The 15,471-nt window shown below is 36.8% G+C and overlaps 1 protein-coding gene across 1 annotated transcript in view; it reads right to left on the reverse strand.

The window, feature by feature from the left end:
• Positions 1-15,471, reverse strand: part of LOC140120936 (calpain-13-like) — a 110,129-nt gene that overhangs the window by 16,421 nt on the left and 78,237 nt on the right. Inside the window, exons 12-20 of the mRNA XM_072139981.1 lie at positions 14,593-14,604; positions 12,514-12,716; positions 12,238-12,306; positions 11,240-11,308; positions 10,743-10,785; positions 8,726-8,788; positions 8,169-8,226; positions 7,329-7,399; positions 6,935-7,003 (exon numbers count right to left, since the gene is read on the reverse strand). Of these exons, the coding sequence (XP_071996082.1) occupies positions 6,935-7,003; positions 7,329-7,399; positions 8,169-8,226; positions 8,726-8,788; positions 10,743-10,785; positions 11,240-11,308; positions 12,238-12,306; positions 12,514-12,716; positions 14,593-14,604 (657 nt within the window). The remainder of the gene's footprint in view (positions 1-6,934; positions 7,004-7,328; positions 7,400-8,168; positions 8,227-8,725; positions 8,789-10,742; positions 10,786-11,239; positions 11,309-12,237; positions 12,307-12,513; positions 12,717-14,592; positions 14,605-15,471) is intronic.

Genomic DNA, 15,471 nt, shown 5'->3' on the forward strand with positions numbered 1-15,471 from the left:
GAATATAACTACTATAATACTGCCCCCTATGTACAGGAATATAACTACTATAATACTGCCCCCTATGTACAAGATTATAACTACTATAATACTGCCCCCTATGTACAAGAATATAACTACTATAATACTGCCCCCTATGTACAAGAATATAACTACTATAATACTGCCCCCTATGTACAAGAATATAACTACAATAATACTGCCCCCTATGTACAAGAATATAAATACAATAATACTGCCCCCTATGTACAAGAATATAACTACAATAATACTGCCCCCTATGTACAAGAATATAACTACTATAATACTGCCCCCTATGTACAAGAATATATCTACTATAATACTGCCCCCTATGTACAATAATATAACTACTATAATACTGCCCCCTTTGTACAAGAATATAACTACTATAATACTGCCCCTTATGTACAAGAATATAACTACTATAATACTGCCCCCTATGTACAAGAATATAACTACTATAATACTGCCCCTATGTACAAGAATATAACTACTATAATACTGCCCCCTATGTACAAGAATATAACTACTATAATACTGCCCCCTATGTACAAGAATATAACTACTATAATACTGTCCCCTATGTACAGGAATATAACTACTATAATACTGCCCCCTATGTACAGGAATATAACTACTATAATACTGCCCCCTATGTACAAGAATATAACTACTATAATACTGCCCCCTATGTACAGGAATATAACTACTATAATACTGCCCCCTATGTACAAGAATATAACTACTATAATACTGCCCCCTATGTACAGAAATATATATCTACTATAATACTGCCCCCTATGTACAGGAATATAACTACTATAATACTGCCTCCTATGTACAAGAATATAACTACTATAATACCGCCCCCTATGTACAAGAATATAACTACTATAATACTGCCCCCTATGTACAAGAATATAAATACTATAATACTGCCCCCTATGTACAAGAATATAACTGCTATAATACTGCCCCCTATGTATAGGAATATAACTACTATAATACTGCCCCCTATGTACAAGATTATAACTACTATAATACTGCCCCCTATGTACAAGAATATAACTACTATAATACTGCCCCCTATGTACAAGAATATAACTACTATAATACTGCCCCCTATGTACAAGAATATAACTACTATAATACTGCCCCCTATATACAAGAATATAACTACAATAATACTGCCCCCTATGTACAAGAATATAACTACAATAATACTGCCCCCTATGTACAAGAATATAACTACTATAATACTGCCCCCTATGTACAAGAATATATCTACTATAATACTGCCCCCTATGTACAATAATATAACTACTATAATACTGCCCCCTATGTACAAGAATATAACTACTATAATACTGCCCCTTATGTACAGGAATTTAACTACTATAATACTGCCCCCTATGTACAAGAATATAACTACTATAATACTGCCCCTATGTACAAGAATATAACTACTATAATACTGCCCCCTATGTACAAGAATATAACTACTATAATACTGCCCCCTATGTACAGGAATATAACTACTATAATACTGCCCCCTATGTACAGGAATATAACTACTATAATACTGCCCCCTATGTACAAGATTATAACTACTATAATACTGCCCCCTATGTACAAGAATATAACTACTATAATACTGCCCCCTATGTACAAGAATATAACTACTATAATACTGCCCCCTATGTACAAGAATATAACTACTATAATACTGCCCCCTATGTACAAGAATATAACTACTATAATACTGCCCCTTATGTACAGGAATTTAACTACTATAATACTGCCCCCTATGTACAAGAATATAACTACTATAATACTGCCCCCTATGTACAAGAATATAACTACTATAATACTGCCCCCTATGTACAAGAATATAACTACTATAATACTGCCCCCTATGTACAGGAATATAACTACTATAATACTGCCCCCTATGTACAGGAATATAACTACTATAATACTGCCCCTTATGTACAGGGATATAACTACTATAATACTGCCCCCTATGTACAAGAATATAACTACTATAATACTGCCCCCTATGTACGAGAATATAACTACTATAATACTGCCCCCTTTGTACAGGAATATAACTACTATAATACTGCCCCCTATGTACAAGAATATAACTACTATAATACTGCCCCCTATGTACAGGAATATAACTACTATAATACTGCCCCCTATGTACAGGAATATAACTACTATAATACTGCCCCCTATGTACAGGAATATAACTACTATAATACCGCCCCCTATGTACAGGAATATAACTACTATAATACTGCCCCTATGTACAGGAATATAACTACTATAATACCGCCCCCTATGTACAGGAATATAACTACTATAATACTGCCCCTATGTACAGGAATATAACTACTATAATACTTCCCCCTATGTACAGGAATATAACTACTATAATACTGCCCCCTATGTACAGGGATATAACTACTATAATACTGTCCCCTATGTACAGGGATATAACTACTATAATACTGCCCCCTATGTATAAGAATATAGCTACTATAATACTACCCCTTATGTACAAGAATATAACTACTATAATACTGCCCCCTATGTACAAGAATATAACTACTATAATACTGCCCCCTATGTACAAGAATATAACTGCTATAATACTGCCCCCTATGTACAAGAATATAACTACTATAATACTGCCCCCTATGTACTAGAATATATCTACTATAATACTGTCCCCTATGTACAGGGATATAACTACTATAATACTGTCCCCTATGTACAGGGTTATAACTACTATAATACTGCCCCCGATGTATAAGAATATAGCTACTATAATACTACCCCTTATGTACAAGAATATAACTACTATAATACTGCCCCCTATGTACAAGAATATAACTACTATTATACTGCCCCCTATGTACAGGAATATAACTACTATAATACTGCCCCCTATGTACAAGAATATAACTACTATAATACTGCCCCCTATGTACAAGAATATAACTACTATAATACTGTCCCCTATGTACAGGGATATAACTACTATAATACTGTCCCCTATGCACAGGGATATAACTACTATAATACTGCCCCCTATGTATAAGAATATAGCTACTATAATACTATCCCTTATGTACAAGAATATAACTACTATAATACTACCCCCTATGTACAAGAATATAACTACTATAATACTGCCCCCTATGTACAAGAATATAACTACTATAATACTGTCCCCTATGTACAAGAATATAACTACTATAATACTGCCCCCTATGTACAAGAATATAACTACTATAATACTGCCCCCTATGTACAAGAATATAACTACTATAATACTGTCCCCTATGTACAAGAATATAACTACTATTATACTGCCCCCTATGTACATGAATATAACTACTATAATACTGCCCCCTATGTACAAGAATATAACTACTATAATACTGTCCCCTATGTACAGGAATATAACTACTATAATACTGCCCCCTATGTACAGGAATATAACTACTATAATACTGCCCCCTATGTACAAGAATATAACTACTATAATACTGCCCCCTATGTACAGGAATATAACTACTATAATACTGCCCCCTATGTACAAGAATATAACTACTATAATACTGCCCCCTATGTACAGGAATATATCTACTATAATACTGCCCCCTATGTACAGGAATATAACTACTATAATACTGCCTCCTATGTACAAGAATATAACTACTATAATACCGCCCCCTATGTACAAGAATATAACTACTATAATACTGCCCCCTATGTACAAGAATATAACTACTATAACACTGCCTCCTATGTGCAAGAATATAACTACTATAATACTGCCCCCTATGTACAGGAATATAACTACTATAATACTGCCCCCTATGTACAAGATTATAACTACTATAATACTGCCCCCTATGTACAAGAATATAACTACTATAATACTGCCCCCTATGTACAAGAATATAACTACTATAATACTGCCCCCTATGTACAAGAATATAACTACAATAATACTGCCCCCTATGTACAAGAATATAAATACAATAATACTGCCCCCTATGTACAAGAATATAACTACAATAATACTGCCCCCTATGTACAAGAATATAACTACTATAATACTGCCCCCTATGTACAAGAATATATCTACTATAATACTGCCCCCTATGTACAATAATATAACTACTATAATACTGCCCCCTTTGTACAAGAATATAACTACTATAATACTGCCCCTTATGTACAAGAATATAACTACTATAATACTGCCCCCTATGTACAAGAATATAACTACTATAATACTGCCCCTATGTACAAGAATATAACTACTATAATACTGCCCCCTATGTACAAGAATATAACTACTATAATACTGCCCCCTATGTACAAGAATATAACTACTATAATACTGTCCCCTATGTACAGGAATATAACTACTATAATACTGCCCCCTATGTACAGGAATATAACTACTATAATACTGCCCCCTATGTACAAGAATATAACTACTATAATACTGCCCCCTATGTACAGGAATATAACTACTATAATACTGCCCCCTATGTACAAGAATATAACTACTATAATACTGCCCCCTATGTACAGAAATATATATCTACTATAATACTGCCCCCTATGTACAGGAATATAACTACTATAATACTGCCTCCTATGTACAAGAATATAACTACTATAATACCGCCCCCTATGTACAAGAATATAACTACTATAATACTGCCCCCTATGTACAAGAATATAAATACTATAATACTGCCTCCTATGTGCAAGAATATAACTGCTATAATACTGCCCCCTATGTATAGGAATATAACTACTATAATACTGCCCCCTATGTACAAGATTATAACTACTATAATACTGCCCCCTATGTACAAGAATATAACTACTATAATACTGCCCCCTATGTACAAGAATATAACTACTATAATACTGCCCCCTATGTACAAGAATATAACTACTATAATACTGCCCCCTATATACAAGAATATAACTACAATAATACTGCCCCCTATGTACAAGAATATAACTACAATAATACTGCCCCCTATGTACAAGAATATAACTACTATAATACTGCCCCCTATGTACAAGAATATATCTACTATAATACTGCCCCCTATGTACAATAATATAACTACTATAATACTGCCCCCTATGTACAAGAATATAACTACTATAATACTGCCCCTTATGTACAGGAATTTAACTACTATAATACTGCCCCCTATGTACAAGAATATAACTACTATAATACTGCCCCTATGTACAAGAATATAACTACTATAATACTGCCCCCTATGTACAAGAATATAACTACTATAATACTGCCCCCTATGTACAGGAATATAACTACTATAATACTGCCCCCTATGTACAGGAATATAACTACTATAATACTGCCCCCTATGTACAAGATTATAACTACTATAATACTGCCCCCTATGTACAAGAATATAACTACTATAATACTGCCCCCTATGTACAAGAATATAACTACTATAATACTGCCCCCTATGTACAAGAATATAACTACTATAATACTGCCCCCTATGTACAAGAATATAACTACTATAATACTGCCCCTTATGTACAGGAATTTAACTACTATAATACTGCCCCCTATGTACAAGAATATAACTACTATAATACTGCCCCCTATGTACAAGAATATAACTACTATAATACTGCCCCCTATGTACAAGAATATAACTACTATAATACTGCCCCCTATGTACAGGAATATAACTACTATAATACTGCCCCCTATGTACAGGAATATAACTACTATAATACTGCCCCTTATGTACAGGGATATAACTACTATAATACTGCCCCCTATGTACAAGAATATAACTACTATAATACTGCCCCCTATGTACGAGAATATAACTACTATAATACTGCCCCCTTTGTACAGGAATATAACTACTATAATACTGCCCCCTATGTACAAGAATATAACTACTATAATACTGCCCCCTATGTACAGGAATATAACTACTATAATACTGCCCCCTATGTACAGGAATATAACTACTATAATACTGCCCCCTATGTACAGGAATATAACTACTATAATACCGCCCCCTATGTACAGGAATATAACTACTATAATACTGCCCCTATGTACAGGAATATAACTACTATAATACCGCCCCCTATGTACAGGAATATAACTACTATAATACTGCCCCTATGTACAGGAATATAACTACTATAATACTTCCCCCTATGTACAGGAATATAACTACTATAATACTGCCCCCTATGTACAAGAATATAACTACTATAATACTGCCCCCTATGTACAGGAATATATCTACTATAATACTGCCCCCTATGTACAAGAATATAACTACTATAATACTGCCCCTATGTACAGGAATATAACTACTATAATACTGCCCCCTATGTACAAGAATATAACTACTATAATACTGCCCCCTATGTACAGGAATATAACTACTATAATACTGCCCCCTATGTACAGGAATATAACTACTATAATACTGCCCCCTATGTACAGGAATATAACTACTATAATACTGCCCCTATGTACAGGAATATAACTACTATAATACTTCCCCCTATGTACAGGAATATAACTACTATAATACTGCCCCCTATGTACAAGAATATAACTACTATAATACTGCCCCCTATGTACAGGAATATATCTACTATAATACTGCCCCCTATGTACAAGAATATAACTACTATAATACTGCCCCTATGTACAGGAATATAACTACTATAATACTGCCCCCTATGTACAAGAATATAACTACTATAATACTGTCCCCTATGTACAAGAATATAACTACTATAATACTGTCCCCTATGTACAAGAATATAACTACTATAATACTTCTCATACCTTACACATATTCAGCCGCTTCCATAGGCGACCAAATTCGCTGAGGCTGAGTCTCCCATTTGCATTTAGCTGATGTTTTGTTAATTCTGCATAACTGGGATTAACCACTAGATGGCGGTATAACATCAGTGAAGATTAGAATACGGCCTGTTATATAATATACACGTTGTAGCAGTCACCTTTGTTCTGTCTCTGTGCACTTGTTGTACTGTTGCTCTAAATAATCTAATCTCATTCTAGACCACCAAAAAAAAGTCAGTATCACAGAGGATGCTGCTATTAACCCCTTCACTGTTCTGTGTGTGCACCCGGTTACTGAATCCCATATTAATAATTCCTATATATATATATAGCGCACACAGATCCCCTATTCCATGGCTGTGGTAAAGGATACGTCCATGAGCATGAGGATCCCTCTACACGAGTCCAGGCTGAATTCTCCTCTATCTGCCACAATTGATGGATCTGCAAAAGAGAAAAACTAATTATTAAGTCTTTATACACATTACAGGGAAACACTGGGTAAAACTGACTTACAAAATCCTCATAACCTGCCTGGTCCACTCTGCGCTGCCCTGTTCAGCCAATAGAATCCTCCCACATTTTTCCTGAGCCAAATCTGAATCACCTGATTGGCTACTAAGTCTATTGTCAAGTGGGCGGTACTGGGTGCCTGCTGTTGTCTAGGACCACCCATTTGGAAGAAAAGAGCCTAATTATCATTTTGGGGGCCAAAAATAATGTCAATGAACCTAAGGATTCATAAAATTCCAAGTGTTCAGTTATCAGTGGAGCGAAACTTATTACAGGATGCAGAGACTTGGAGATTGTGGAGGAAGAAATTAGAAGAAACATCTATAATAATAATAATAATAATAATAATTCCTTTTTTATATAGCGCACACAGATTACGCAGCGCTGCACAGAGCCCCAATGGGGCTCACAATCTAATCAACCTATCAGCATGTTTTGGAGTGTGGGAGGAAATTGGAGGACCCAGAGGAAACCCACACAAACACGAAGAGAACATTTGAAGGAAATGAAGATAATCAGTGTCCTCATTAGCCCTGTAGGATTTTATGTGACCTACATCAACATCACTGACTACATTCTCCTGCAAGCATCCAAAAATTGAGGTATGTTCCTTTAAAATTGGGCGTGTCTATGACGGGAAGAGGTGGGGCCTAGGATCATTCACCAGAGCGATCACGTGATCACAGAAGTCTGGACCTACCTGTGATGACCACATCATTCAGAAGCATCTGCAGGTGCTCCGCGTACATCTCCAGGCTCTGGGAAAAATTCAAAAATATTAGTTTTTTGGGTTTTTTTTACTTTTTATGTTCACATATATATATATATATTTATAATAAATGTGTTTGTGGTGATTTTTCTAGTAGTGAAGATAATTCAAATAGTTTATATTTATGTTTAGTTATATAAATGTAAGAAGCCAGGGGCGTAACTTGAGGGGGTGCAGAGAGTGCAGTCGCAACCGGGGCCCAGAGCCTTAGGGGGCCCATGCAGTGTCACTTTTCCGTATAAGAAGACGAGTATATAAGCCGTACAATACAGTCAGGGGCCTGGCACAGACTTTGCACTGGGGCCCATCAGCTTCTAGTTCCATCATTGTAAGAAGCAATAACTATGTCCCCGTGACAACACTTCCTGTCCCTGCAGCCCATTGTAGGGTCACTAAGACCTAAATCGTCCAATCAGAAATATGTAAGAAATGTGATATACAGTCTCCACCCCAACAATGAAAGACACATACAATTCTAATGGAATCACCTGATTTGCATAACGGGAGAAAATACTCTCAAAGTTTCCATCTTGATATCTTTTTAATACATCCTGAATATAAGAGAGAGGAAAGGTATAAGATGTGTCACCAGGAAGGATACAGATAGATAGATACAAAGAATTCCATGGAGTGAATGAAAAAGCAAGTAGATTTATTCCAAATACATCACAATGTGTCAGCCTCTACATGAAGATGGATAGATAGATAGATAAATAGATAGATATGAGATAGATAGATAGATAGATAGATAGATATGAGATAGATAGATATGAGATAGATAGATAGATAGATAGATAGATAGGAGATAGATAGGAGATAGATAGATAGATAGGAGGGAGATAGATAGATAGATAGATAGGAGATAGATAGATAGATATGAGATAGATAGATAGATAGATAGATAGATAGATAGATATGAGATAGATAGATAGATAGATAGATAGATAGATAGGAGGGAGATAGATAGATAGATATGAGATAGATAGATAGATAGATATGAGATAGATAGATATGAGATAGATAGATAGATAGATAGATATGAGATAGATATGAGATAGATAGATAGATAGATATGAGATAGATAGATAGATAGATAGATAGATAGATAGGAGATAGATAGGAGATAGATTGATATGAGATAGATAGATAGGAGATAGATAGATAGATATGAGATAGATAGATAGGAGATAGATAGATAGGGAGATAGATAGATATGAGATAGATAGATAGATAGATAGATAGATAGATAGATATGAGATAGATAGATAGGAGATAGATAGGAGATAGATAGATAGGAGATAGATATGAGATAGATATGAGAGGATAGATAGATATGAGATAGATAGATAGATAGATAGATAGATATGAGATAGATATGATATAGATAGATAGATAGATAGATAGATAGATAGATAGATATGAGATAGATAGATAGATAGGAGATAGATAGATAGATAGATAGGAGATAGATAGATAGGAGATAGATAAATAGATAGGAGATAGATAGATAGATAGGAGATAGATAGATATGAGATAGATAGATAGATAGATAGGAGATAGATAGGAGATAGATAGATAGATAGATAGATAGATAGGAGATAGATAGGAGATAGATAGATAGATAGGAGGGAGATAGATAGATAGATAGATAGGAGATAGATAGATAGATATGAGATAGATAGATAGATAGATAGGAGATAGATAGAAGATAGATAGATATGAGATAGATAGATAGATAGATATGAGATAGATAGATAGATAGATAGATAGATAGATAGATAGATAGATAGATAGATAGATATGAGATAGATAGATAGATAGATAGATATTAGATAGATATGAGATAGATAGAAGATAGATAGATATGAGATAGATAGATAGATAGATAGATAGATAGATAGATAGATATGAGATAGATAGATAGATATGAGATAGATAGATAGATATGAGATAGATAGATAGATATGAGATAGATAGATAGATAGATAGGAGATAGATATTAGATAGATAGATAGATAGATAGATAGATAGGAGATAAATAGATAGATAGATAGATAGGAGATAGATAGATAGATAGATAGATAGATAGATAGATAGATAGATAGATAGATATGAGATAGGAGATGGATAGATAGATAGATAGGAGATAGATAGATAGATAGATAGATAGATAGATATGAGATAGATAGATATGAGATAGATAGATAGATAGATAGGAGATAGATAGATAGATATGAGATAGATAGATATGAGATAGATAGATAGATAGATATGAGATAGATAGATAGATAGATAGATGTGAGATAGGAGATGGATAGATAGGAGTGATATAAACATTAGACAGATATCAGATAGATAAATAGATGATGGATATAAAATAGATAAACAGATACTTAGATATGAGATGAGATAGATAAATTATTGCTATGAGATAGATATTACTTGCTGGTATCATCATGGAGCGGATACAGGTAACAGCCATTAGATACATTAGTACTTCTCTACCTTGGAATTCTGGGAGTTGATGTTGAGTCTTGAGCCAAAGTCACTGGAGAAGAAAAATAAGCGAAAGTTACGTTAAAAAAATAACTTTATAAATAATATAATTTCCTCACTATGAATAACTTAACAACTATGGAACCTGGAGCCCCTCAGGCTCATTTGCATAAGTCCTTCATCCTGGTGGTAGATGTCCTTTAAGTTACAGCCTCCTCCCCCCACATCTGCATAGTCAGAGGAGTCTCAGATCCGCCTCCCGTGTGATCAGAGGATCCGCCTGGGGACCTCTCGCTCCTCTGTGCTTTACACTGCAGCTTTGCTCAGTAAACACAATTACCATAAGCTTCAGGTCAGAAGATTACCAGGTAACTACCTATCCTAATACTGTAGGTAAGTGACCCCCAGGGGGAGCACTGACCACATCTACCTTACCATAGCTCCAGGATGTCCACAGTCTCAGATGTAGGATGGTACAAGGTACCTACAGTAGAGTGGACCCCTACCTTAAAGGGGCGTCACTGGGGTACGGCGATGGGTTTCCGTTTCTGTGGACTTTTCTGCTGTTTTCAGATCTAAAAGGAAGATACAGGGTAATCAGTAATTCCAGACAGGACAGAAGTGCGACAGAGGATGGTGCATCACTAAACCCTGGAAATGTACAGTATAATATCTGTAGAAGGAATGAAGCTGCATCTACCATAACAGCACAACCTATGGGTTATTAGTAGAAAAGAGAGAGATAGAGATGAACTAGATGGATGGATAGAGATGGACGGATGGATAGATAGATATGAGATAGATATGAGATTGAGATAGATATATAATAGACATAGATGGATGGAGATTGATAGATAGGAGATGGGAAATAAATATGAGCTAGTTAGGTAGGAGATATATGATAGATATGAGATAGATAGATAGATAGGAGATAGATAGATATGAGATAGATAGATAGATAGATAGGAGATAGATAGATAGATAGATAGATAGATAGATAGATAGATAGATAGATAGATAGATAGATAGATAGGAGATAGATAGATAGATAGATAGGAGATAGATAGATAGGAGATAGATAGATAGATAGGAGATAGATAGGAGATAGATAGATAGATAGATAGATAGATAGGTAGATAGATAGATAGATAGATAGATAGATAGATAGGAGATAGATAGATAGGAGATAGATAGATAGATAGGAGATAGATAGGAGATAGATAGATAGATAGATAGATAGATAGATAGATAGGAGATAGATAGATAGGAGATAGATAGATAGGAGATAGATAGATAGATAGATAGGAGATAGATAGGAGATAGATAGATAGATAGATAGATGGATATATAGATAGATAGGAGATAGATAGGAGATAGATAGATAGATAGATAGGAGATAGATAGGAGATAGATAGATAGATAGATAGATAGGAGATAGCAGATAGATGATAGATGGACACATAGACAGTCACATGATTATTATGGATTATTATGTGACACTTACTGGGACGAGGGGCTGTTGGAGTACGGTTCTTGGCTCCTATCACTGGACATAGTTTCAGTTTCTGGATATCTACAATAACAGAACCCGTTATACTATTTACCAGAACCAAGCCCTATAGATTCAGTGAGGTCCAGTAATGATTTGCTCAATACTGGGTCACAACGCCTGGAGCAGCCCATTCGCTCAGGATAGACAATGATATCGGCTTTGAAGGGTCACATGGACATCAAGCAAAAAACAAACCCCAACAAATCAGCAAATGATAAAAGTGATTACTCAGCAATCTGTGACGTTTTCATGAAGATCCTCAGCAGGAATTCGGACTCCTGCCCCTTGTTCTGGGTGAAGGGCAGGATGATGTAGGTGCCGGGTGGAGCCATGAAGGAGCGGGTCACTTCTCTCGCTTGTTCTAGTCCGGAGTTGATGGTTTCGGCTGCGTGCTGCCGGGAATATTTTTGTTGTGACCCATTCTTGACGCCCTACGTCATCGGGGGGGGAAACATAAGAACTAGTGTAAGTGTGAAAATGATACAATGTGGAAACTATGTGCGTAACAACGTAGTGGACACTATTTCTGCAGGACATTTGGCTGTTGTCAGGGGTGCCCCTGTGATCCATGCCTCGGGTGCCCCTTTCCGTCGCACTGCCCCCCGGTCCCAGCACCACCAAACTCACCTCTCCACGCTCCCGTTCCTGTCCGGCCTGGTCCACGCGCACGACCCCGCTCCCTAGGGCGCCCGCGCCTGCACTCTAAAGTTTAAATTGCCAGCGTCCCGCTTGTTGGCGCTGGCACTTCCGTGTTTCCTTAAAGGCCGGCTGTTCCCTGGATTCCCTGCCGGATCTTTGCGCTCAGCTTCCCTGTGTTCCCTGCGTTTTACCAGTTCCCTGATCTGCTGTATTCCTGTTGTGACCTTGGACCTGACCTTTGACCTCTGCCCTGACTACGTGCCTGTTCTTGACTTTGAGCCTGGATCACGATTCTGCACCACGACCTCGGCTGCCACCGCGGGCTAGTCGCACCTGTGGAACTAAATGGTGGCACCCGCTGCAGCATCCGGCGGGCTCTGGGGAAGACCAGGTGCCTCTTAGACTCCGGTCCCAGGTGCCGGCTAGTACCATCTCCCGCGGTGGTCCAGGGGGTTCACTGACCCCGAACCCTGACAGTTGTTTTGTTCTTTTGGTTCTTTGAAGGAAACCAGGAGGTGGGATCATGATGGTTCTACTGTCAGATACTTCTCCACATTCACCACCAAAACCCGTTGGGCAGTGGTGACATGATTTCACAATGATTTCCTCACAGACAGTTGTGTCAGGTCATAGGCAGCTATGACCCAACCACCTACCACCAAAAACTCGAGCCCTAACCCTGCGCAACTACCATAGTTTACGATGATGCAGAGCAAATGTTGCCACATCGTCATGTGGAGAGATACTAATTATTGACTCTCCAAAAATATCCAAAGGAAAATGAAATAATGTGCATCAGGTCCACAAAGCTTCAAGTTCTGCCCCTTAGCCCAACACAATCCACTATCCCTATTTGGACTTCTTATAGGCTTCCTCTAGTTGATCCCATTCATGGTCAGTAGGGTGGACCAAATTTTGGAGGTCCCACCACTTTGATGCATCTCCAATCCAAATATCCCAATGAGAGTTTGGGAAAAGGGAATATTTTTGGAAAAAAGTTGAAGTATCTGGAGAAGTCGTATCTGGAGGTGGGAAGGAATTTTTTCCACCGGACTGGCCAAATATGAACCTTCCCCTGGAGCGACACTGTAGGATTCTAGGCTCCATTTAATGGACCTTCTTCAATCTTCTCTACTACGACTTCAGACACAACTTTTTGATGAATGAAGATGTAAACCTCCGATACAGACTGGGGCTCCCTCACTGTCTCGGCTGTTTTACTCCCATAGACTTGGATGAAGAGGATGCCCGGCTCGGCAGTTATCGCTGTTCGTTTGGGTTGTCCTAGAGGCAGAATCCAACAATCCAATGATGACCCCAAACAATTTTGGAGAGATCTGTTTACCACTAGGCGAATGTGATTGATCATATCCAATTATTCCGAGACCTTTCTCCTCTGACGACGGTTTTCAGTCTGTTCTGTGGTTGCTTCTAAGTCACATATTTATCTGCCCTTATATTACATCCATGTCCCCTGTATACACCACCACCGAACATCAAAAGGTGCAATCACAAATTATTTCACACCTAAAACTTCGAGACATTGAATGTTATGTGCAAAAAGGACACAAGTTGTTTCCTGCTGGAACCATAGAGAATTACTGTGCATAAATGTATCAGAAACATCTTACTGTCTGCACATAGAATAATCCAGGATGAAGATCTCACCTTAGATACAACCTGCAAGACAGAAGGAAAGAAGAAATTAATATATTTATTATATTATAGTAGTTATATTCCTGTACATAGGGGGCAGTATTATAGTAGTTATATTCTTGTACATAGGGGGCAGTATTATAGTAGTTATATTCTTGTACATAGGGGGCAGTATTATAGTAGTTATATTCTTGTACATAGGGAGCAGTATTATAGTAGTTATATTCCTGTACATAGGGAGCAGTATTATAGTAGTTATATTCCTGTACATAGGGAGCAGTATTATAGTAGTTATATTCCTGTACATAGGGAGCAGTATTATAGTAGTTATATTCCTGTACATAGGGGGCAGTATTATAGTAGTTATATTCCTGTACATAGGGGGCAGTATTATAGTAGTTATATTCCTGTACATAGGGGGCAGTATTATAGTAGTTATATTCTTGTACATAGGGGGCAGTATTATAGTAGTTATATCCCTGTACATAGGGGGCAGTATTATAGTAGTTATATCCCTGTACATAGGGGGCAGTATTATAGTAGTTAGATTCCTGTACATAGGGGGCAGTATTATAGTAGTTATATTCTTGTACATAGGGGGCAGTATTATAGTAGTTATATTCTTGTACATAGGGGGCAGTATTATAGTAGTTATATTCCTGTACATAGGGGGCAGTATTATAGTAGTTATATTCTTGTACATAGGGGGCAGTATTATAGTAGTTATATTCCTGTACATAGGGGGCAGTATTATAGTAGTTATATTCCTGTACATAGGGGGCAGTATTATAGTAGTTATATTCTTGTACATAGGGGGCAGTATTATAGTAGTTATATTCCTGTACATAGGGGGCAGTATTATAGTAGTTATATTCTTGTACATAGGGGGCA

Source organism: Engystomops pustulosus, chromosome 3 (assembly GCF_040894005.1).
Source record: "Engystomops pustulosus chromosome 3, aEngPut4.maternal, whole genome shotgun sequence".
NCBI classification, from domain to species: Eukaryota; Metazoa; Chordata; class Amphibia; order Anura; family Leptodactylidae; genus Engystomops; species Engystomops pustulosus.